Raw genomic sequence first — 25,854 nt, 5'->3', positions numbered from 1 at the left:
GTAAATAAGATCAGCATGCGCGATTTTCCAAAGTCGGTGTGTTTCAAAGAAAGTCTAATTGAAAAATAGTGACGGTATTAGTAGTAAAATGTCTAAAGAATTTTTTATTAAGAATGTCCACAATATGTTTATAGGAAGTTTGGTTAATTAAGTCCAAATCTGGCTGAATTTGTTTGTGCTAAAGTAAATTGCAATTTTTTTGTATGTTAAAACTGTACATTTTCAACCGACATGTAAACCAAATTTGTACAGTATACACGTATATACATTTAGCTTCATTCACAGTTCTGCAGTTAGCTTGTTACATGTAGTTTGGTTTTAATTGTCGAGTTATCAACAATGATGATTGGTCATAGATATGCATGTATTAAGGACTGTACAGTACAAAATCGATTTATAGTGTAATCACAGACAAAGACACTAGAAAATGTAAATAGTATAATATAAAAGAATTAAGAGAGCTCATGCTGAAATTTTATGACCTTCACTTGATATTTTATGTATTTATTAAACCTGTCTGTAGATTTCATCGAGAGAGCAAAAATCTTTGATAACATGAACCATTCATTTAATCTATATAAAAAGCTGATTTGGATAAAACATCTTTAAAATACAAAGGTTTTTTTTCACCATCAAACAAAACACCAATGTGCACGTGTTGTCTGATGTATTAATCTGACCTGGCTGGTAGACTTAATTTATATCTGATTTATCCTGTCGCTCAAATCTATGAAATGTCTCTTGGATAGAGAAGATAGTTTCCTCTCTTTCTTTTTTCCAGTTTCTTTGGAGGAATACCGATTGACTTTTTCTCTTCTCCATGAGTAGGTTAAAGGAAGATGTAAATCTGAGAGCTTTACCTTTTGACCTCTGCTGTGGAGGGATGGGACAATGATCTGAATGGGCAGGTGCATGGTCAAGATTTAGAAAGAGATATTCCTGTTCTGGTGGTGATTTTTCTACGTCGTGCAATGATTTGTTTGTTGTTTGCTTTTGAGAAAAGAGAGATAAAAAATAGGCTTCGTGATCATGATGTACAAAACGTCACATTTGTAAATTTTTAATGGTTTAGTTATTCGTTTGACATATCATCATATTAAAACACCCATATTACAATGCTTTAAATGATAATCCTTTTTAGTTTGAAACAATGAGACCGGAATAGAAATAAAGGCGCAAAAACTTCATTTAAGTCGCCAGTTTTATTGTAAAGTGATTTTAATAAACAGGAAATCGATGTAATTTTATTTGAACTTGCATCACTCAACAGCCTTGATCTAATCTCAAATATGTTCATTAGTGTTCATTGGAAAAACTGGGTTATAGTAATTATTCCAGAAATATAATTAATTTTGATACATTAAATGTAAAATATATTCCGAGATCAAAATTACAGTGTTTAATTTGAATTACTTAATACAATTAATTTTCATGGAAAAAAAATCCACCGATCTACTCACCCATGTATCCTTGTTTATAACTGTGTTTTTATCAACCATTGTTTGTAGTTTTAAATTTTCATTAGCAATATTAGGCTGATCATAATCAAATTGATAAGTGAGAGGAGAAATTTTTATTAGACTAAATTAAACATCTATGAAAAGGATGGGGTAAAAATGGCACCCTAGTTTCTACTCAGTACTGTTGCTAAAAAAAAAACCAGTTATCAAAAAGTCTTGTAGCTTGAGATCACTTTTACTCTATAATCACCTAAACTTTAGTTTGCAGATGATTAACCAATGAAAGACACAAAGATAAGTATTTAATTAAAAACCACTTTAGTTTTGAACGTTATCTGTTTCACCGTCTTTATTGGTGTGTGTTGTGTTTGTCTTTTGATGTTGATTATTTCTTGCCGGAAGTTCCGGTCTAGTTTCCTCTCCATCCAGTGACGTGCATGATCTTGTCAAGACAGTTGCTCCTATTGTGTTGGTTTGAGACTCCTGTTGATCAGACTCTGCATTTATTTCCATATAAACAGTTTCTATCGTATTTGTATCATTGTCTTCTGCATTCACAAGATCTGTACAGTTTCTTCGAATGAACTTTGATATCCATGGTACTCCAGTCAATACGAATAAACACAAAAGAACAAAACCCACAAGTATAATTGCTAATGTTGAACTATCAAAACCGGATTTCTTTTTATCTTTATTGTGTTTATTTGTTTTGTCTCCAGTTGATGATATCGTTGACCATGTGATCATTGAAAACAATGGCGTAACATCTGGTAAACCTACACCTAAATAAAAGTGAAGTGAAAAAAGTATACATATATTCATACTAAGTAATACATTTAAAAATGTATACAAGAGTTTAAAATAAGTGTTTGAACAATGCACATGTACCAACCTGTAGAGGTCCCATTCTGTAAATAATTTCCTTGACATCCATGTACATGGTTACAATCTGTGACGTTACAGTCACACGTATGCTGACAGTGTTGACCATAGCTAGGGTATACACATCGTGCAGAACAATTCATTCCAAAATATCCTGGCAGACATACTATGGATACATTTATAAACCAACAAGAATTAACTTTAACATGCTATGTAACACATTTTTAAAGATTCAAATGCTAAATAAATCAGTTGCTTTGGACAGATTTTAGCAATTTTTTTAAAAAAATTTTATATGCAATTTTATAACAGGATTTAGTTAAGAATGATTTCTATACTATAAACAGTTAAGTCAATTCACTTCCATATTTACCTTTACATTCTCCATTTTCCAAAAAATAGTTAGTACAACATGGAAGTCTAAAAAAGAAATATTACAATTATACATTAATTTTGTAAATGCATATTTATGAAGTTGTCTGTCTCTTTATAAATGACGCTGGACATGAGTTATAAATGAACGAAAGACGTACATGGATTGAGAACTAGTCAAAAAGAAATGTCCGTCTATAAATAAATTATCATATACTGTGCGGGACGCTAAACAAAACTCGATCAATCAACATTACGTTTAAAGGCATTGAAATTTTATGAATAACAGGTGTCTTAATCTTTGAAATCATATTCAATGTCTATTGCGACTTTTCACAGCTCCTAAATCGTCATGCATATTGTTAAAAAACAAATTGAAAACAATAAAGATAATATATTAATATCAACCAGTTTAAGGTATACCTACGTTTCAGTTGTTTCAATGGTACACTTATCCGTGTGACATAATATTACATTAAAAATCCCAAAAATATAATGCATTGAAAGATGGCGCATTTTATTTTAATCTAAGAGCTTCTAAAAATAAAAACAAGGAAAATCGTTTTCTAGACATTTCTTCGTTTGCAAATACCAGATTTTAATTCACCAATTGTGATTGGAATACGAACAGGAAATAATATTTTCCTCCTTGCATCAATCATTAGTAAACTTGTGAAAGTGTATATCTGAGAAAAGCACGGATATATTCGACCGTATAAAGCGTTTTACAACAAGTTGTACAAATGTAAATTACATAAATATGACATTATAAGTTGTGCATTAAAAATTCCGGAATATGGTAATAATTCTGGAAATTTTAATAATTTTCCATTATGGATACATGTATTTCGCCCAGAATTTACTTTTCTAAAAATCTACCTATCAATATCTTTTTTCTCTATTACCTTCGGTGGTTGGATAAACTATATAAGATTTTCATATCCCTGAAGAAAATGCAAATACATGTATAACTAACTACCATCACTCCACAGAGATGTAGGACAAGAGAAAGGTAAATAAGGTTTATAAGACCTATCTACTAGATTCACCACACCAACAACTCCAGGCTTCGAAAAATAAATTAATCCTTTATCAGGTTTATAATAAAAGTTAGGTTATACTTACCGGTTGTTTTCAACTTTTCCAGAGATACAATCTTTAGTTTGACAAAATAACACGTTATTGATAGCAATAATTAACCAATGCACCGAAATATTACGCATTTTCCATAGAACATAAAACGGAAAGAAATCCCAGAACTTCATGCTTCGTGTAATATATCTACTTCTATTATATATGATTTAATATTTACATAATTATGATTATGATAAACAAGGAAATAACTAAAAAAATTTTTAATCCGAACATTCCACTACAATATAGAAGTTAAGATCAGTACTATGTACTCTTTGTCTTCTGAAATATGTACAGACAGTAAAACATACAATCCAGGGAATTCTAAGAACTTGGATAAATTAAGAAAAATATTAGATTTAATAAACGCTTATAGAAAATTGAGTTGACGATGACAATCGTAAACAATGGTCTTCAGATTTTGTCAGCCTACATATAGATATCCGTAAGCAGTTTTAAGATGTAAAATTGAAACGCATAGTTACTGACTAAATAATCTGTTGGAAAATGAAACAGACACCTTTCATGTTTAATATATTCTTATATGTAACTTTTGATGTACTCAAATTTTACGAAAAGAAAATGTTTGGTAGACTTAAAAATATATTTGAAACATATCAAATAATATGTAATATGAAAAACAATTTAGAATATTATTTCATTCTTTAGGAAATTCCTTTTTTTCCCGATGTCATGTTGTAAATTTCAAATTTACTGAACTTGTATTAATACAAAATTTACGAAATGAATTTGTCGTGCTGTAATTTTTTTTATTTACATTTTAGGCCCAGTAAATTCAAAATTTACAACATGACACCAAAACGTAGATATTTTATATCGCATGGGTGATTCTGGTCCTAGGCATCAACATACATTGTACGTGTATGTAGGAAGGTACATTTATGGACATTTATGGTTATGAGAATGCCTCATGTCTCTTTACTATAACTCTAGTCAGTTAAAAAAAATAACCGGTTACTCTATTTTATATCAAAATAATACATCAGAACGACTTAAACTTTTTAACTCGAGCGCAGATCTAGAGGGGGATATGAGGGTCTAACAGAGCTATTGAATCGATTTCGTAGAGAATGTTAGAAGTATAACCACTCCACGAAATACGAACCGATTTGATTATTTGGTAGAAAAAAATATAAGAAAGTTAGCGTTTGTCGAAAAGAGTTAACGAAATTAATTGGAGGTTGATGGGGGGAAATGATATATATATATATAGGTGTAAACCCCTCCCTTCCTTCCTTTATTGTTTAGCTGCACCTAAAACGATATACGTTTGAAATTGTGAAAAAAATATTTTCTCCCCAACTTAGATTTTTTAATTCAAATGATATGGATACTTCGGAGTATTTTTAAAATAGGATCGTTTCCTTTTTCGATAATGTTTAGAAATTTGATTTCAAAGTCTAACATTTTCCTTTTCCGATAATCTTTAGAAATTTGATTTCAATATTTAAAAATTTCCGTTTTAGAAATCTTCCTGGGCATTCATTATTATCAAGAATGAAAATTTCCGCGCTTGGGAAAAGGTGTTTGTTGGCTCTTGATTTAAGAACTTGTAGGCTCCACATGCGCGGATCCAGAAACTTTTTCCAGGGGGGGGGGTCCGAATTGAAAGTCGTAGGGTGGGGGGCTACACTTATCATCAGAAATCTTGACAAGCATAGCACCCCCCCCCCCTAGATCCGCGCATGACTCCAATGCGACTATATTTTTAAGAATCGTTATGTAATCAATGTAATATTAACAAATGCATGTAAAGCATGTAAAATACGATATACATTGTATGTATTTCAGTTAATAATTTTTGCATCAAATCAAAAATTATACTTCATTTCGCTTTTTTAAAACGCATGAATCTTCGTTATAATGACTTAAACATGTCTTTTTATTTTCCACATATACAACAACTACTTGAAACCAAAGTGTTATGTATTTCTATATTATAATGATTTAAGCATTTTGAGGATATTCCTAATACAGCTTTGGTTTTCACCACTAAGTTTGATTCAGGATGGACCTAGATTTTTCTTATGTTTTATCTTAGGAATTTTCTTAAGAAGAATCTTAGCTAGGAATTTTTCGTAAATGTGCGTGCAGGTATCCTGCGATCTTTACAGAAGAAAAAGGCATGAGTATCTTTGTCCAAGTGAAATGGCCTCTGCTAGCTGACTCCATTGAATTTGTTTTTCTCGCATTATTACCGGTGTGAGATCGGTTTGTCCAGTGTGAGACAGCAGTGTGAGATTTTTCTGTCTTACATTGTGTATCACTACGTCGCTTTCAAACGTAAACAAAGGTTGTCTGCTGTAGGAAAATGCAAAAGGATGGATTAAGATTATCAATTAAGTAACTGTTTTCCTTAATTGACTACAATTTATCATATTTTTATTGAAAAAAAAACTGTCGTATGTACTCTTAATTTGACTTGCACTATTTGAAGCACGCGGAGGGATAAACCGCAAGTAATCTTTTTAACGTCATAACCGAAAGTTGCTAGACATCATTTTTTTAATGTTAATTAATGCTAGAAAAATATTCATTCATTATATACTCGTGTGGGAAAGTGAAATTCCACTTGATATTGATATACAAGCAAATTAATCTACTTACTCTAAAAACATCGAAAAGAAAACATTTGCTTTAAATCAAAGTGTGCATATATCAAAAAAGATTTATGAAAACAGCCTGTAATATAAATGTTACAATACCATTACTGTTTTAAAAAACATTTGGAAAAATGTTATATCAATGCCTCAAAGACACATGCATATCTTACCTTTTTCAATTTTTACGAGGCGGTTGCTGAAATGATCTTTAGATAGGCCATAGTTAAGGTTGTTACACCAGAACTGACCAGAACGCGAAAAATATCGATGGTATTGTCATTTATGAGAAATAATAATATCTCGCTTTAATAAACTGAATTAATTGTGAGTTGACATAAAAAGTAAAATAAAATAATTTTGTTTGCAGCTTTCTGCAACTCTTCATACTGTAAAATGGCATGCAATAACAATATATTTTGTACCAAATTTAGAGACTACTGCTGTTGAATGTGGGATGGTGCCCGTTTTAATGGCGGATTGAATAAAATATTTCCGTATCAATCTTACTTTTGTTTATAAATAAGATAACATATATACACAGGTAACATAAAACGTATGTGATTATATATGTAGGTTTTGATTTGAGATATTACAATACTCACAAATAAAACATTTTTCTCTAAGTATTAATTGTTTAGAGTTATCAGTTATTTTCTGAACAAACGATCGTAATAAAGTACCAACCTGCGGTTGATTCTTTCTCCGTCCGATCTCCTTGACATCCATGTACATGGTTACAATCCGTGAAGTTACAGTCACACGTATGCTGACAGTGTTGACCATAGCTAGGGTATACACATCGTGAAGAACAGTTCCTTGAAAAATATCCTGGCAGACATACTAAATCAATAAAACATATTAACCATGTTACGTGTATTTTATTCATAGTTTTGTTACATACCATAGTACATATAAAGAACAATTTTTTTTTTTTTTAATCTGCCAATTCTAGTTTATGTTACAATCCGACTCGGACATAAAACACCAGACAATTAATATGGCGGTTACTATTAATCCAAATAAACTGAATGTGATTATATATATATATATATATATATATATATATATATATATATATATATATATATATATATATATATATATATATATATATATATATATACACAGGCACGTAGCATCGTTTTTAAAAGTGGGAGGGCCAGACTCGTCCAAAAAATCTTAACAAGCCAAAAAAAAAAAGAAAAAAAGAAAGGAAATAAGACTTTCCCAAAATCTTCAAAATCCTAATCGGGGGGGGGGGGGGGGGGGGGTAATATATAACTTCTTTTTCAATCCTAATTTTCTTATTTTCATATCAATCAATATTTTACATACTCTAAAAAAGTTGGGGGGGGGGGGGGCAACTCCATGATTATTCTTAGAGAAAATTTTTTATATGTAAATTTTAAAAAATTACTTGCTGTGAGAAAAAATGGGGGGGGGGGGGGGGGTGGGGGGCAGGCACCCCCCCCCCCCCCCGATGCTACGTGCCTTCTATATATATATATATATATATATATATATATATATATATATATATATATATATATATATATATGTGTGTATGTATATCTATATATCTATATATCTATATCTATATATCTATATATATATATATATATATATATATATACACACACACACACACACACACACACACACACACACACACACCCAATTTATTTAGATATGTAGATACTTAAATACTAACATTAACAGATATTCAGTCGATTCAACAAAATGGAATCTGTGACGAGTGGAACTAATTATCACTTACCTTTACATTCACCATTTTCGTAAAAATAGTTAGTACAACATGGAAGCCTTCAAAGAAAAATATGCCACCAGATGTTAAACTAACTAGTTTTAAAAGAAATCAAAGTACTGAAAAACGCTAGTCCAGCTTGGTTCTAAAGAAAGTTTACTTGTACAAGCTTTGTTAGAAATGAGACTTCTTGAAAGTTTGAATTTCGCTCGGGCTTTTGTTGTTTCGTACTGAATTGAATTATTGGATATTTATTTTTTACACCCAAATTGCATTTTTTAATTGTTATACATGTATGTAAATTTTATATTCAATTAATTAACTGCCAATTTGAGTGATTTTTTCCAGGTGTGTTATTCAACCTTCACTAATCATCATCATCATCATTTATTTATTATAGTGACATGTGTTACATCTTTTACAACTAAGTAGTATAAAATTACATATATCAAACACCCGGCCCATTGGACCTATAAGTCACTGTAAACACTAAGTAATAATTTAAATACATGCGCGAGAATTTACTTTGTCTGAATTTAAATGCAGAATGTATAAAATTAGCAGTTTGTCTTGGATTCTTAGCATAACTAAACTCTCAACAAAAACATTTTTTAAAGAATAAAACAGTTATTAAAAACATGTAATAAAAATTACCGACGGTGTGGTAAAAATTTGCAATTAATAATAAATTACACAAAATGAGAAAAGATTACGTTTACAAAACAAATCCATGCTATCTTTTGGCGCTGTTTAATGTAATACCTTCGCAGTAATATTACAGAACTACGATTTTCGCAAAAATATGTAAATGTCACATATTCTATTTTTTAAAAATTATTTCATAATAGTTTTTGACATCTTTTTGCAAGTATGATCTTTCTACATTTCAGCTTCTGTTACGCACTATAATACTTCTTCATCACTGCGCAGCAGTCCTTGCAATGATGTACGTAAACCCCACACATTAGATGCACAATAACCAATACATTAATTAGTTTCACGATAGCCCTTGGAATTATGTGCATAAACCCATGACACTGATTCCCTAACCAGTTTAAATGATGTATGTTTCTGCTCATAGGGGGCGGTTATTCGATGCACTCTAACGGCAATAAAGCGCTGAGCTATGCTTGGCGCTTTTAAAAAACTGTGTCTTTTCATATATTATGAGGTTTAATTCAAATAATTATTTAATTTCATTTGAAGATAAGCGTGAAATTATAATATAATAGTAACACAGATTTGACGAGTACTCTTTATTACTGCATGTATATCTTAAAGCAATGTGTTTATAAAATCTTTCTTTTTTTCAAAGTTTAATCTGAATTTATAAACAAACAAAACAATTTAAATGGTGATCACCTACTTGTAATTTAATGTATACTTACTCTTTAATTTCAACTTTTCCAATAATACAGTCTATCGTGTGACATGTCTTCAGATTCAGAATGCCCAAAATACAATACATTGCAGGATGAATCATTTTGTTTTGATGTATTGGAAATCAAATAGCCAGAAATGTACGCACAAAGCAGGAATTCCTTTTTGTCCTGCCTTGTCTTATGTGAAAATTGGCGATTTAAAGTCGTCAATGAAGGTTTTTATATTCAATGAACAGGAAATAACAATGATTTTTAAACAAGCTAATTAAAATAATCTTGTAGAGAGGAGCGGTTTTTTAAGTCTAATTCTGATTAGATTGGATTTTCCAACTGATATCAATCATCTGTACACTTGTTAACACCTATATTCTACAAAGATTCTGATATATTTGAAAGCAATCATTGGTTTACAACAAGTATAAGTATATGCAAGTATTTACATCTACCGAGTATGATTCCCTCTATTTCTTATTGAAACTGTCTATTAACTAATTTATAGCTCTCTATAGAAACAGCCAGACTTAAATCTACACACCCCGTTTATCGATTGATCGAAACCTACAACGACTTCAGAAAAATCTTGGACTGCACGAAATAACCGTGATGATGTCAGACTCAAATTCCCATAGGGGACAATTTAGCTGTTTCCTTTAGCTAACGTACTGATGTACATTTATTATTTAACAGTAATTTAGTGAGTTTTACTTACTTTACTCAATAATAAATGGAAATCATATTTATTTCATAGTGTTTTAAAAAATCTTCTTTTTTTTTTTAAATACACAAAATCATAATTCAAATTATTTAAAAGAAAATATATTTCATGAATGATATTTGGTAGCGATCGGTAAACAACGCATCGATGCGAACCTTTATCTTTCTTTTTTTTTTATTTACAGTGTCTTTTGCCTGTGATAACACTACGTATCGATTGTGTACTATATAACCCATATAACTTCAAGTGGCGCTAAATTGAGGCACCAGCGGGGTTTGCTTATTTATATTTAAATATTTAATCGTACGATGGTTTAAAATTGTATAAGTAATAAGGAATCATTCTTTGAATATTATGAGGTGATAATTTTGGTCGAGGCCTGTATTGGATTTCGGGCTTTATTGGATTTGATCACCCCCTGACCAAAATCATCACCTCATAATACTCAATGAATGATTCCTTATTCCTTAAATAACGCATACCGTATCTGTCTACATAATATATCTTCTTTCTTATCATAATTTAACATTTTTACATAATATTTTACAATTCCAGGAGCGCTAGCATGCCAACGTTATAAAGTCGGACTACCTCTCTAAAGAGATATTGGACGGGAGAAATAGATCGGTATATCAAACCCACTGGATTCCACCGCTCAAACAACTCAAATACTCCAGCATGTATTCTCTCCCCTTGGTCATATCAGACCTTTTTTTTAAAAAGGTGGTTGTGGTAATAAACATATTGTTATCATTGTAAGGAAATCCAACTGAATATCGAGACTAAGTGAATAGAAATTATAAGTTTACAATGCAATTTCACGTCTCAATGTACATCTATTTATCTATTTTGTATGCTCGAATGGATGTACCTTTTACTTATCCTCTTTAAATCAAATGTTGACTGTGAATATTATATGAAACCGTTGTGTTTGGTGGACAATTTCACATAAGCTTACATTTTAATGACCTAGATGTCAATAACGATTGCAACAACACAGGTAGCGACCACAAAGTACAGCAGCAACGATTGAAATCAACAATTAATCAAACACTTCTTATAATTGTACAGCAAAAGTTAAAAAATGCCAGCGAGTTTAAAAACAAATTGTATACAATACATATTATAAACGCAGAAAAATGTAATTAAAATTAGTTTTCCAGTAGAAATAATGTGCTATATTACTGATGAGAATGTTGGCTATACACGTTCTTGATTGACTGATTTCTTTTGATCCGCCAAAAAGTATTAACTGACATTTTGAGCCAAAGAAAATACCTACCCATTTACTTTAATTTGATATTAGGTTGCTACATGTATAATTGCGTTTGTGTTTTTCTTGTTGTTTTGTAATAGATCTAATCGTGATGTTTCATGATAGTCAGATACGTTTTAAGGGCCTTTTTACAAATTAAAAACAGCTTAAAACAAGAAATCATCTTGACGCAAGCGTCAAATGGGCCGCAAAAAATATAATTGTTGTATGAGTCATTGGTTGTTTACATTAAAACACACCACAAAATAGAAAATAAAATTTGGTTGTACTAATTTTTATGGTAAATTTTAATATAATTTCAGCAACTTGTTTTGAAGTTTAACTTTTTACTATTATCACAAAGAATCGAGTTCGTTACTGTAAGCATTTCTAACGGTAATTGTTTGATCATTGCCATAGTATGAAGTAATGGAAAACACATTGATTTGTACAATTCAAAGTTCAACTCACCATTTTTCTCTTGGAGATTATGTATTTCAAACCAATTTGTTTGTTTTTTTGTTGCATCGTATTGAATGAAAACTTAATGCATTAGTTTATATGAATTTAAGAGACCACATGATAAAATAGAAATTGATTAGTTTAAATTTTCCAGTCAATTCAAATTTTCATTTCTGTCATATTTTTGCGTAAATAATTGAAATTGATGTCATTTCATGATATTTTCTACCACATTTTACATGGAAATATAATAAATACACACACAAAGTCATTTTATTTGACACGGCACACAGAAATTCAAATATATCATTTATAAAAAATTTAATGACATTCAGGTCTTTAGTATTTTAGGTCTTTAGTATGTACCGCATACCGATCCCGATGCATTGTTTTGAAAAGAATGTAAAAACTCCGAAGTTTTCCGAATAGATTATAGTCTCGATAAAAACGCGCCAAACACGACAATCTATTAAGTATGACCTACTAGTATTTTTCAATTACGAGTAAAACAAAAAATATGTGATATTTTTTAAAAGCTACATCACATATTTCTATATGCTTTACTTTTAATTCATAAAAAATATGCATGGTATTAATTCTATTAAAAAGAACTATCCCGCAGAAACGCAGTAACAATATTTAAATGTGTATCAAATAACGGACCGCCTTCCGGCGGCCCGTAATGAAATTGATATAATTAATATATACTCAAAGTTTTAAAAAAATTGGCGGATCCCGTATGATGTTAATGACAGAGCTCTTGCGATTTATTCGATTAGTTCATCGTTGTTTACATGAGCCTTAAATTCTAGAGAGTTGGGGCGTTTTTTCTGCATATTCTGTAATTACGGCTAATGACAGAACAGCTGCAGACAAGTTCTTTCACATGTGGGAATTATATCATTAGGATTATTGTCCAAGACAGTACAACATATTAATCGTCAAGTGCTCCTACATGTATTTTATATAGAAGAGTTTATTTTTTTGTTCACTCTATACATTGTACTTATATATAGCATTTTGAATTTTGCACTGATTCATAAGTTACAATTAACTGATGGATCTCGGATGTAAGAGCCTGGAAATGATAATCAGCCATATGCATATGTTCTTGAACTTATATTTTTTTAATTAATCGTATTTCTTGCAATCTATTTGTTGTTGTTTTTTTTTAAATGTTTTTTAATGTCATTTATTTATATATTTTTTCAAAGTATTTTATTGTGTATTTTCACGGTAAAATTCCTTTAATTTATTCTTATTTTAATTGGGTTTTTTAAAAATATTTTATTCATTTATTTATCATCATTATTATTTTATTTCGGTAAATGAAATAAATTTTGATTTTTCAGTGTATGAGTATGGTACAATGTATCTCCTGTTCAATTAGGTCGGGATCGGGGTTTGAAAATTGTGGGAAAAGAATGGAAAGTGCAGTGGTAAATAAATAAATGTATTTTTGTATTTTATTGACTCTATATAATATGATGATAATGTAGTGCATGTTGATAAGATGTTATTCACAAAATGCATGCTCGGTGAAGCTTTAATTAGACTTGTCATTCAATAAACATTAGATTTATCAAGGATTTTCTAAAGTTCTCTACTATAGCTATACCATGTATACAGTCATTCCAATCGTTCAAATAGGTGAATTATTGAGTATTCTTGCTATAAATTTAATACAACAACATTTGGTTAGTGTCTTTATCCCACAGGGATTTGACTCAATCTGAGCGAGAGAGAAAAGGAAGTATATACCGGTCAGACCCAACCTAATAGAAAGTAAACCCCAACTACAGCCTCGGGTTTACTTTCTGGGTTTACTCCGGGTTTACTAGAGTGGACCCAGAGTAAACCCAGAGAGGACACAGAGAGTAAACCCGGTCAGAAGTATACCCCCTGAGAGCAGACGCTAACTGTGTATTCGGAATATACAAGGGGCAGGAATTACAGGCAGTAGGATGGTAAGATAAAACTTGGATCTGCTTCACACTTTAGTGCATACAGTTGACCTTGTAAACCCCGAGAAAAATACCAAAGTAAACACAAGGTAAATCCCAAGTGGACCCAAATTTTCAAAAAGCAAACCCAGAGTCAACCCCAAGTAAACCCCAAAAGTAAACCCAGGGGTTAAGTTGGGGTTTACTCTGTTGTTAGGTTGGGTCTTATAGGTACTGTATATATGTATTTTAATGGTATGATATTATATATACCCTCTCACTCAGATTTAGTCAAGTCCCTGTGCTTTAACCTACAGTATATACTTTTATGTGTTAATGAGACTGATCCCATTAAGTTTTGAATTTACTAAGAGATTGACCTCTGAAAAAGTTTGATAACAGAAAATCTTGTTACCAAAAATTATTGCATTTTAAAAATATTTCTATTCTTTGCACTATAGTAATATTCCGTTCACAGTTGATTATAGCCAAGTGGGCTATTATAACCCATTTGGACTATTGCTTCCAACCTGTTGTATATTGTTGTAAGTTTCTAAAACTATTTATCAATTATAATATATTTTGCTCAGATACCTTTGTGGAACATTGTCACATCATCAACAGAGGCAGGTGACTAACGGCTTCGAATTCATGTTTGCATTTGGTGACCCCTCATTCATTTTAAAAAATTTATGTTCACAGATTGACATGGTGAACGATGGTAATGCGGCTTGTGAATTCAATTTATACGTCAGTACAGCGGAATGTAAGAGCTGGAGCCTTGTGGGTTCAAACCAGAAGATATTCAGAGAAAAATGAGCTATTAAAAGAGGAATTAAGGGATTATGTGGATCAAATTGAAAAACATGTATTTGACTTTGGAGCTGTGAAGGCATATAGTACAAAAACAGATGAGCTAGAAGTATACTCTCAGTCGGAATCATTTAGAAGCAACAATGCAGGCTGGAGATTTAAGTGGTTCCGAGATTCTTCATCTTCTGGAGATAGATGTGTTGTAACTTCCTTTTGGATATTTGAGAAAGGATATGATGCAATAAGAAATTACGTCTCCGGAGAAGATCTACACCCCTCATATGTTTCTGCTTTTGAAGCTCTTGAAAGGTTTTACACAAATAAGGGTATGTATGCAATTAGTGTTCATTTCTTAACTGATTTCATTAGATCAGAGCTAACCAGTAATTAAAATATCTGCTTTTTGTGGCAAGTTGCATATACATTTCAATTGTCCATGTTGTCCAAATTGTTTTTCATTTTCTGACTAATTTGAACAAAAGTATTTAAAAAATTCATAATTATTACAAATTTTGCATGAGCAAGAATTCTTAATATTCACTTATTGATTTGGACAAGTGTTTCTGGAGATTTACTTGTCAAATCACAAAATCAACTTTGCACAAGCAATTGGGCTAACATTATTGTTATTTATGCCCTACATTTTATTCAGCACTTGGCAGTTCACCTGTAAACTTTCTAAATATTTTAAGGGTTTGATAAAAATTGATAGGTTATCAGCCGATAGTCAGTATAAGTAGATTTCTTTAAGATTTAATTTTTTGTTCCACAATGACATGTAATTTTTAAAAAATCATTATATATGCACACATATTCAATTTATTTTGTATGCACATGGTCAACAGACAATTCATAGAGAAAAGTTTTTCAAATGTTCAATATTCATGCATGTGACCACTGGTGTAAGCAATTCATGAAGAAACTTTGTAAATATTCCACTTCATGGTTAATTTTAGCTTTGTTCAAGGGAATCATTTAGCACTGATGCAAAATAAGGATTCAAAATTCTAAATTTCAAAATTTAAAACTTACATTGCGTGAAAGTGAATGATCAATGCCCCCCCCCCCCCTTTCCCTTTGCCAAAATCTCGCAAAAATGTGACTAATTTATTTAAACAATAAAATGCCTTCTTTGGATATTCATGCAGGATATGAAGGTGGCGACATTGCCAAAAAAATACATAACCAGCATATGCGAGTTATGTAAAAATTTTCTGCAATGATTGCTACCTTCTAGCTGCAGGTCATTTGTACATAAATTGTTAACACCTATATTCTACAAAGATTCTGATATATTTGAAAGCATTCAATGGTTAACAACAAGTATATAAGTATATTTTTACATCTACCAAGTATGATTCCTTCTATTTCTATGAAATAACTGTAAGTTTCCAAAAGAAATAGAGGGAATCATACTCAGTTGATGTAAATTTAAATTACTGAATGATTTGAAGTAGCAATCAAATGTTATTTACATAACTTAATCTGTGTTGTATTACACAATGCAGCTGATTTATAAATAACAGAATTATTTGAAAATGTTTGAAGTAGCAATCATATGTTAAATACTTGTCTTTATGGTGTTACAAATCAGCATATAAAGTGGTTTTATTGGATTTAATTTATCTTAATGAAGAAGTGAACATGTCTGTATAAAACACATAGATCTTTGTAGCAATATAAAGCTGTAAATTGGCCTTGTCACATCTGATCATGAATGTACATCACAATCTTTGCTTTCTAATATTTCTTTTCAGAGTTCCATGAAAGGAATTTGAGACGTGGTTTTGATAGGACGTCAACTGACACTGGCATATCAGCTGTTCTGGCTCAGCATCTTCTTTCTCAGTTGATACCTTGTCCATCTAATTATTTACTTGACAATACATCAGGCGGAAAACCGGATGGTTGCCCATGTGGCTGTGGAAAGCTCATACATTATGGATTTACTTACGTTGGTAAGACAATAGTCAAACAACTTTTTGATATGCTCAAACCAAAAGTATCATAAGGTTGATCATCTCATCAAATAATGTCTGGTGTCTCTGACATAAAAAGTAATTTTGTAAGTTTCAATACAAAAAGCACTATAGGGTTTAAAAAATTATTTGTTATTGTTGAACATTACAAATGAATTTGTGCTATTCTATGTGAACAAGTACTCAGGTTAGCAATGTGACCCATGGGCCACTCATGGTATAATGTTGCAATGCTAGTAAACAGCTGCAAAATTTAGACAAATGCTTGTTACTCAGGGCACTTGAGTGTCCTTCTCTTAATGTGTCATTTTTACCTGAATTTGACTTTTAAGGTATTTGAAAGTCTTTAAAATGTACTTTTTACTTTTGTCTATAAAAGTTTAGTACATTTCAAAAGAGGTGCAAGGTGGGATACTTGATATTCTTGATTTTTGGGAGTTGATTTTAATCAACTCTCCTATGCAGCTACTCTGGCAAACCAAAAGTGAAACAGTGTTTGGACCTAAGCACAAATCATCACCGCTGACAAGATTTAGTTCTTGAAAATAATCGATAAATTCGATGTAATGAATCTTGAAGCATTGGATTTTAAGAAACTTGTTTATAAATACCTTGAAAATAGTCAGATTGTAAATAGTACAAACAATTTAGATATTTTTTGCAGTCGTATGTATTCATACGCCAGAGTTCAATAAAGTCTCGTTCAACCATCGGCTGTCTCCGTAAATCTCCGACAAGCAGATAGTCATTCTATATTTAGAGGTCGCGTCATCAAGCTATCACGTGACCTGGTGTACATACTCTCTTGCTTGTTGAAGATTAACGGAGACAGCCGAGCATCTGGTTGAACGAGACTAGAGTTCATTATTGCTTGGATCCATACAATTTTTTGAATATTTCGATTACTTATACATAGTTTGATGGAATCAATTCTATCTTTAATCATTACACAACACGATTCATGCGGGGTTTTTCTCAAAATTCTTGTCAGAAAAGTCCGAGAATTCATATTTAATATAAAAAATGTGCGTAATTCAAAGACAGATTATAAAATACTTGCCAGTCAAAGTAACATATTGTTGATTTTAAAATGAATAGTAATCGATAAAATAAACTCCCGTCAGTACTTCAGTACTTTGATTGTTATTAAAAATTACTTTATTAAATTGTTTTTTGACCAAATCATTTGTTTTATAAAGGCAATGAAAAAAACCATGAAAACTTTTTAAAAAAAACCTCTTAGAATTTGGAGTTGAGAAATATAAATGAACCATGTATTGTATACATCTTTTTGATATCTGCACTAAATATATATGGTTTATAAAGAGTGATCATTTTTGACCGTAAGCTTTTGATAAAAATGTTATTAATTTATTTTGTGCTTTGATTTGTAGGAAATCCAACACTGTTTTATGGTAATGCAGACATTGTACTTTTCCCTGGCGACAAAAATTTGTTTAAAAATTTCGAAAACAATGATGATAATTCCTCTGCTGTATTTACTTTTAAACTGTCAGAGAAAGAAAAGGAAATATATGACCGAAACTTGGAATTTAATGGACATTGGGATTCTGAAATTGAGAACGAAAATGATTTTGTGATGGATGAAATTGAAAGGTATGACACACCTTTTAGACATGCAAACACTTTCCGTCAATTATGCAAACAAGCTATATCTCTCTCCCTTTGTAAACAAAACAGAATGCATAATAATCCTCAATGCTACAAGAACCAACCAGCAATTTTTCCACTGTGTGCAGTGACAAAGGATTTATATGAAATGGTGCTGTATGATACAGAAAATGACTGCCTTCTCAGAAGTCTTTCACCGATGTATCTGTTTGATGAGGATATGTTGAGTCTGTCAATATCAGCCGTGATAGATCTGTGGTTGGTCATAAACCATAGTTTATTTTGCACCAAGCAGACAGATGAGACTACCAATGAATTGAGAGGTACATGCAATCTTCGTCCACAGTTAGGAGAAGATTTACTAAAATCAGTTGTTGGTAACTCTACCTGGATGTTCAAACCAGATTATACAAACCAGATATCCTCAGATCTACCTACAGGTGGTGCAAAGAGAGCTGATGAAAGGTAAATACATGTATCAGACACGCCTCTCCTGATCTACTCATAAACTTTGGACTATATATGATAATGGCCTAAAATGGTCCCCTAAATCTTCTGATCTACTCATAAATTTACAATTTTAAACTTCATAAATATGATTTACAATTTGAATGTCATTCAAAATCGTCCTATTTTTTGTTTGTCACCACTTTCTGATCTAATTTTAAGAGTGTTATAGAGAAATATATAATTCTTTTATTTTACATATACTTCTTATTTTAGATGATCTTTTCACTTGACAACATAATTTGCTCAATTTACACGTATGTACCATAATTTGATAAAAATAAGTACATATTTTTCTCCAATTGAATCATCTCAATTGAATCAATTGAATCATTGAATCATTAGATTTTCAGCAGTGAAGTATATATTTTTCTGATAAAGGAGACTGGATGGTAAACAAATGAACAATCATATCTGCCTTTATTTTTGTAATATGATATTTTTGGGCATAAAATATTATTTAGTAAAGAAAAACTCTAATAAATCAGCTTTAAAACTTAAACATTTTTCTTTATGCAAAGGAGGTAAATATAGTAAAACAAAATTGCCACAGTCATCAAACCCTCTTAAATTCAAAGTTAAATCTTACTTGCAAGTTGGTATAAAGCTACGGATATAGTTGCCTTAGGGTTGGTAAGGGGTGATTTTCTTATTTAGCATCATACATTGATTGATTAAGAACTCCAAAAGTATGAAATATTGATAAGTAAAAATATCTACTAATTATCTGATGCTTTTATTTTAATCACAGATCACATATTTGGGAAAAGATCAGGAATTTTAAAGATCTCAAGACAGATGAAGGGGAAACTTAACTTTAAAACCAATGATATTGAATCAAGTGGATAACACAAGGTGCTCTTGATTTTTATATCTGTGTGACTATCTCCCTATTTGCACTTCACATTAATGTCCTGAGTATAAACAGGAATATTTATCAAAATCAATGTATATATACTTGTACAACCAAAGAATTTTTTTTGGAAAAAGTAACCTCATTAAAATTGACTGTTAAAATTTATGCAATCTTAAAAGTTATTTAGCTACATATCTCATGCATATGCGTATTTTTGTATTTCGGTGATTTTGTTTGTTCAATCACTTAGATTGATCGTTTTTTTTTATGTATTTTAAAATTACATGATGTATGCGATAAAAAATCACGTGACAATTTGGATAAATTTTATTATTAGACATTGATATATGTTTCATCGTCTTCATTGGTGTGTGTATGACATGGATTTTGTTTTTCATTAATTGTATTCCTTGCAGGAAGTTCTGGTCTCGTTTCCACTCCGCCTAGAGATGTACATGATCTTGTTATGACATTTGCTCCTATTGTGTTGGCCTGATCATGAGACTCTTGTTGCTCAGACCTTGCATTAATTTCCATGTAAACAGTCTCTAATATAAAATTGTCTCGCGCATTCACTGAATTCCCAAACTTTCTTTGAACAAACTTTGAGATCCACGTTATCCTATTCACAGCGAGTAAAATTGCAAGGATACATCCCACAAGTAAAGTAACTATTGTTAAATTTCCATTACTAGTTTCCTTATTATCATTGTTTTCTTCATTTGTTTTGTTTACTGGTAACATCTTTGATGACGTGAACCCTGAAAGGAATTGCGTAAAATTTAATGAACCTAAAATTAAAAAAAAACGTGAGGTAAACAAGTATATTCCTATTATATGGACCAAAGTACTTTTCTATCAGACTGCCTTTTCGGTAGTGTACTGATTATCATTGTATTAATTTCTGTCAAAAGGTACTGTAAAAAGTTATAACCATTAACTGTTGAATTTGTTAGGTTCCTTTAAAAATTGAAAGTTCATCTTGGACCTGGGCAAGTAAATAACAACGCAACAACATATTAAGTGTTACTCTTTTACTCTTTTACTCAACAATGAAAACTAACAAAATTATGTATGAATTGCCTAGTTTCATTTTTTTTCTTGTATTTTAGCTCTTTCTCACGGTCGTTCTGACTCTTTTCATATGAGATAACTTTTATGTAATTCACGCATCGTATTAACTTGAACATGACGCTGGTATCAATTGAAATATACAATGGTTAGGAATGTAGAAAATACAATCGGATAAATAATGTAGATTTCTCTTCTGAATGTATGGCCGACGATTCTTGTTTGACACAAACTACCGAAGTCCATGGTCCTGTAAATGCAGCTAAACTAGCTCCTTTTGTTTATGTTGTTAACATTTTTTCCATTGCTCCATAGATAACATATTCTAAAAAAAAATTGGTTGGATATACATATAAACATGTTACTCAGTGTTATATCCATTTTTTCCAATGAACAACATCATTTATTTGCATTCTTCTAGTTGTATCATAATATTTCGTAAAACCATGTTTTCTATATTAATGAACAAGTGCTAGGAAACTAGCAAGTTGGTTACAGCACATTTAGATTAATGCAGGATCAATTTTTATCAAATAGATCAAAGTTTTGCTTTTAACAACGGACTTACAGAATGTTGTAAAATAGTCCGTAAATGGTTGTACGACGTCGCCCATCTGCCATCTCAGACATTGTGACGTTCAAAATCCCACGATGTCGTTACGAATGTACAGTTTGTAATAACTTTTAGTATTTAATGCATTGTATGAAGTAAAATGTCTAAATATTTCAAACGTTCGAAAAGGGCATGTTTTAACGAATAATTTGTAATTTGCTTGTTTATGTGTGGCATTTGTTCTGACGAGGGTGGAATTATTATCAAGCTTATGAACAGTATTCAAACACTTAGAAAGTGTTCTCATTTTTAGCTCACCTGAGCTGAAAGCTTAAGTGAGCTATTCTGATCACATTTTGTCTGTCGTCCGTCTGTCTGTCCGTCAGTCTGTAAACTTTTCACATTTTCAACATCTTCTCAAGAACCACTGGGCCAATTTCAACTAAACTTGGCACAAAGCATCTTTAGCATAAGGGAATTCAAAGTTGTGAAAATTAAGGACCACGCTCTTTTGCAAAGGGAGATAATTAGGAATTTATGAATATTTTCGAGAAATTTAAAAAAGTTCTCATGAACCATAAAACCAGGCAAGCTGAAACTTGTATTGAGGCATCCTCAGGTAGTGTAAATACAAAATTGTGAAAATCATGACCCCCGGGGGTAGGGTGGGGCCACAAAGGGGGGTCGAAGTTTAACATATGAATATATAGAGTATGTCTTTAAAAATCTTCTCCTCAGAAACTAATCAGCCAGGAAAGCTGACACTTGTGTGGAAGCATCCTCAGGTAGTGTAGATACAAAGTTGTGAAAATCATGACCCCCGGGGGTAGGTTGGGGCCACAATGTGGGGTCGAAGTTTAAAATATGAATATATAGAGTAAATCTTTAAAAATCTTCTTCTCAAAAACTAATCAGCCAGGAAATCTGACACTTGTGTGAAAGCATCCTCAGGTAGTGTAAATTCGAAATTGTGAAAATCATGATCCCCGGGGGTAGGGTGGGGCCACAATGGGGGGTCGAAGTTTTACATAGGAATATATAGAGTAAATCTTTAAAAATCTTTTCCTCAGAAACTAATCAGCCAGGAAAGCTGACACTTGTGTGGAAGCATCCTTAGGTAGTGTAGATTCAAAATTGTGAAAATCATGACCCCGGGGGTAGGAAGAGGCCACAATGGGTGATAGAAAATTAACATTGGAATATATAGAGTAAATCTTTAAAAATCTTCTTTTCATAAACTAATCGGCCAGGAAAGCTGACACTTGTGTGGAAGCATTCTCAGGTAGTGTAGATTCAAAATGGTGAAAATCATGGCCCCCGGGGGTAGGGTGGGGCCACAATGGGGGGTCGAAGTTTAACATAGGAATATATAGAGTAAATCTTTAAAAATCTTCTTCTCAGAAACTAATCAGCCGGCAAAGCTGAAACTTGTGTCGAACCATCCTCAGGAAGTGTAAATTCAAAGTTGTGAAAATCATGACCCCTTGGGGTAGGGTAGGGCCACAATGGGGGGTCAAAGTTTAACATATGAATATATAGAGTAAATCTTTAAAAATCTTCTTCTCAGAAACTAATCAGCCAGGAAAGCTGAAACTTGTGTTTAAGCATCCTCAGGTAGTGTAGATACAAAGTTGTGAAATCATGACCCCCAGGGGTAGGTTGGGCCACAATGGGGGGTCGAAATTTTACACAGGAATATACAGAGTAGATCTTTAAAAATCTTCTTCTCATGAACCATATGACCAGGAAAGCTGAAACTTGTGTGGAAGCATCCTCAGGTAGTGTAGATACAAAGTTGTGAAAATCATGACCCCCGGGGGTAGGGTGGGGCCACAATGGGGGTGGAAGTTTTACATAGGAATATATAGAGTAAATCTTTAAAAATCTTCTCCTCAGAAACTAATCAGCCAGGAAAGCTGACACTTGTGTGGAAGCATCCTCAGGTAGTGTAGATTCAAAGTTGTGAAAATCATGACCCCGGGTGTAGGAAGAGGCCACAATGGGGGGTCGAAGTTTTACATAAGAATATATAGAGTAAATCTTTAAAAATCTTCTTCTCAGAAACTAATCAGCCAGGAAAGCTGACACTTGTGTGGAAGCATCCTCAGGTAGTGTAGATTCAAAGTTGTGAAAATCATGACCCCGGGGGTAGGGTGGGGCCACAATGGGGGGTCGAAGTTTAACATAGGAATATATAGAGTAAATCTTTAAAAATCTTCTTCTCAGAAACTAATCAGCCGGCAAAGCTGAAACTTGTGTGGAACCATCCTCAGGAAGTGTAAATTCAAAGTTGTGAAAATCATGACCCCTTGGGGTAGGGTAGGGCCACAATGGGGGGTCAAAGTTTAACATATGAATATATAGAGTAAATCTTTAAAAATCTTCTTCTCAGAAACTAATCAGCCAGGAAAGCTGAAACTTGTGTTTAAGCATCCTCAGGTAGTGTAGATACAAAGTTGTGAAATCATGACCCCCAGGGGTAGGTTGGGCCACAATGGGGGGTCGAAATTTTACACAGGAATATACAGAGTAGATCTTTAAAAATCTTCTTCTCATGAACCATATGACCAGGAAAGCTGAAACTTGTGTGGAAGCATCCTCAGGTAGTGTAGATACAAAGTTGTGAAAATCATGACCCCCGGGGGTAGGGTGGGGCCACAATGGGGGTGGAAGTTTTACATAGGAATATATAGAGTAAATCTTTAAAAATCTTCTCCTCAGAAACTAATCAGCCAGGAAAGCTGACACTTGTGTGGAAGCATCCTCAGGTAGTGTAGATTCAAAGTTGTGAAAATCATGACCCCGGGTGTAGGAAGAGGCCACAATGGGGGGTCGAAGTTTTACATAAGAATATATAGAGTAAATCTTTAAAAATCTTCTTCTCAGAAACTAATCAGCCAGGAAAGCTGACACTTGTGTGGAAGCATCCTCAGGTAGTGTAGATTCAAAGTTGTGAAAATCATGACCCCGGGGGTAGGGTGGGGCCACAATGGGGGGTCGAAGTTTAACATAGGAATATATAGAGTAAATCTTTAAAAATCTTCTTCTCAGAAACTAATCAGCCGGCAAAGCTGAAACTTGTGTGGAACCATCCTCAGGAAGTGTAAATTCAAAGTTGTGAAAATCATGACCCCCGGGGGTAGGGTGGGGCCACAATGGGGGGTCGAAGTTTAACATATGAATATATAGAGTAAATCTTTAAAAATCTTCTTCTCAGAAACTAATCAGCCAGGAAAGCTGCAACTTGTGTTTAAGCATCCTCAGGTAGTGTAGATACAAAGTTGTGAAATTCATGACCCCCAGGGGTAGGTTGGGCCACAATGGGAGGTCGAAATTTTACATAGGAATATACAGAGTAGATCTTTAAAAATCTTCTTATCATGAACCATATGACCAGGAAAGCTGAAACTTGTGTGAAAGCATCCTCAGGTAGTGTAGATACAAGATACAAAGTTGTGAAAATCATGGCCCCCGGGGGTAGGGTGGGGCCACAATGGGGGGTCGAAATTTTACATAGGAATATATAGAGTAAATCTTTAAAAATCTTCTTCTCAGAAACTAATCAGCCAGGAAAGCTGAAACTTGTGTTTAAGCATCCTCAGGTAGTGTAGATACAAAGTTTGTATTATGTATTATTGTACATTGTCCAGATAGTTTGTATTATGACTCCATTAAGCTGATTTTATCATACCTATTGTTTCTCAGGTGAGCGATGTGGCCCATGGGCCTCTTGTTTCATTTGTTTTATTTTTAATTAAATATGAACATTCCTTCTTTGTAGAATAAAGATTGATTTTTATTATAATATTTAACAAACCAATTAAAAACAAAATATTACAGGGTTATAGTAAATTATACATGGTATTAAAACTGTCCTTTACAACTCTCAAGATCTGTCCACATCATCTTACAAGTGCTGTTCAAACTATGGGTAATTTTTGCTAACACCAAGTATGCTTGACGTTGCTCACAACAAAAATTAACCGCGTTACATTTATCTATTCTGTTTTAATAAAAGGTATTCATATTTTTCATACATGTATGTTCAATTCCGGTATTGCACAAACTTTACACCGATGTAGTGGTGGATGTACGCTGATAGACCAAATTTATTTAAGGCACCACGTATTTTCAAAGACATACCTTCATTGAATCTTGACGTAAGTGTATAACCGTTCCTGCTAAATGTTTGCTTTTTCAACCTACTTGTAGATGTTTCAGTCTGTGTATGATTTCCTTGGCAACCCTCTACATGGTTACAATCTTTGACGTTACAATCACACGTATTCTCACATGCTTTACCGTAGTTAGGGTATTCGCATCGTACAGAACAGTTCTCTCCAAAATATCCTGGTGGACATTCTAAATCATCAATAAAATGTTATAAGTTATGTTAGATTGTATTGTTTTGTAATTTAGAATGCTAGATTAACAAAGATTATACGTAAC

At 32.4% G+C, this 25,854-nt stretch overlaps 1 protein-coding gene and 1 long non-coding RNA gene across 4 annotated transcripts; one reads left to right on the top strand and one right to left on the bottom strand.

Annotated features, from left to right (window-relative positions):
• Window positions 1–1,086: 1,086 nt before the first annotated feature.
• Window positions 1,087–2,764, bottom strand: LOC109619518 (uncharacterized). Its single transcript, XR_010710447.1, has 3 exons — window positions 2,716–2,764; window positions 2,353–2,508; window positions 1,087–2,242 (listed from the first exon to the last, which is right to left on the bottom strand). It is a non-coding gene; the product is annotated as an uncharacterized lncRNA (long non-coding RNA).
• A 10,686-nt stretch (window positions 2,765–13,450) lies between these two features.
• LOC105340897 (uncharacterized) lies at window positions 13,451–20,719 on the top strand. 3 transcript variants are annotated; one of them, XM_066076850.1, is made up of 5 exons: window positions 13,451–13,490; window positions 14,697–15,133; window positions 16,565–16,765; window positions 18,181–18,883; window positions 19,677–20,719. In XM_066076850.1, the coding sequence occupies exons 2-5, from the start codon at window positions 14,713–14,715 to the stop codon at window positions 19,738–19,740; spliced, it is 1,389 nt and encodes a 462-aa protein (XP_065932922.1). In that variant the 5' UTR covers window positions 13,451–13,490; window positions 14,697–14,712; the 3' UTR covers window positions 19,741–20,719. The 3 variants fall into 3 exon arrangements, with proteins under 3 accessions (XP_065932922.1, XP_065932921.1, XP_065932923.1); XM_066076849.1 differs by lacking the exon at window positions 13,451–13,490 and adding an exon at window positions 13,750–14,018; XM_066076851.1 differs by lacking the exon at window positions 13,451–13,490 and adding an exon at window positions 14,425–14,539.
• Window positions 20,720–25,854: the final 5,135 nt, after the last annotated feature.

The sequence above is a fragment of the Magallana gigas genome, chromosome 2 (genome assembly GCF_963853765.1).
Source record: "Magallana gigas chromosome 2, xbMagGiga1.1, whole genome shotgun sequence".
Classification (NCBI taxonomy): domain Eukaryota; kingdom Metazoa; phylum Mollusca; class Bivalvia; order Ostreida; family Ostreidae; genus Magallana; species Magallana gigas.
The sequence above is the reverse complement of the archived record's forward strand: the minus strand, read 5'-3'. Positions and strand labels throughout refer to the sequence as shown.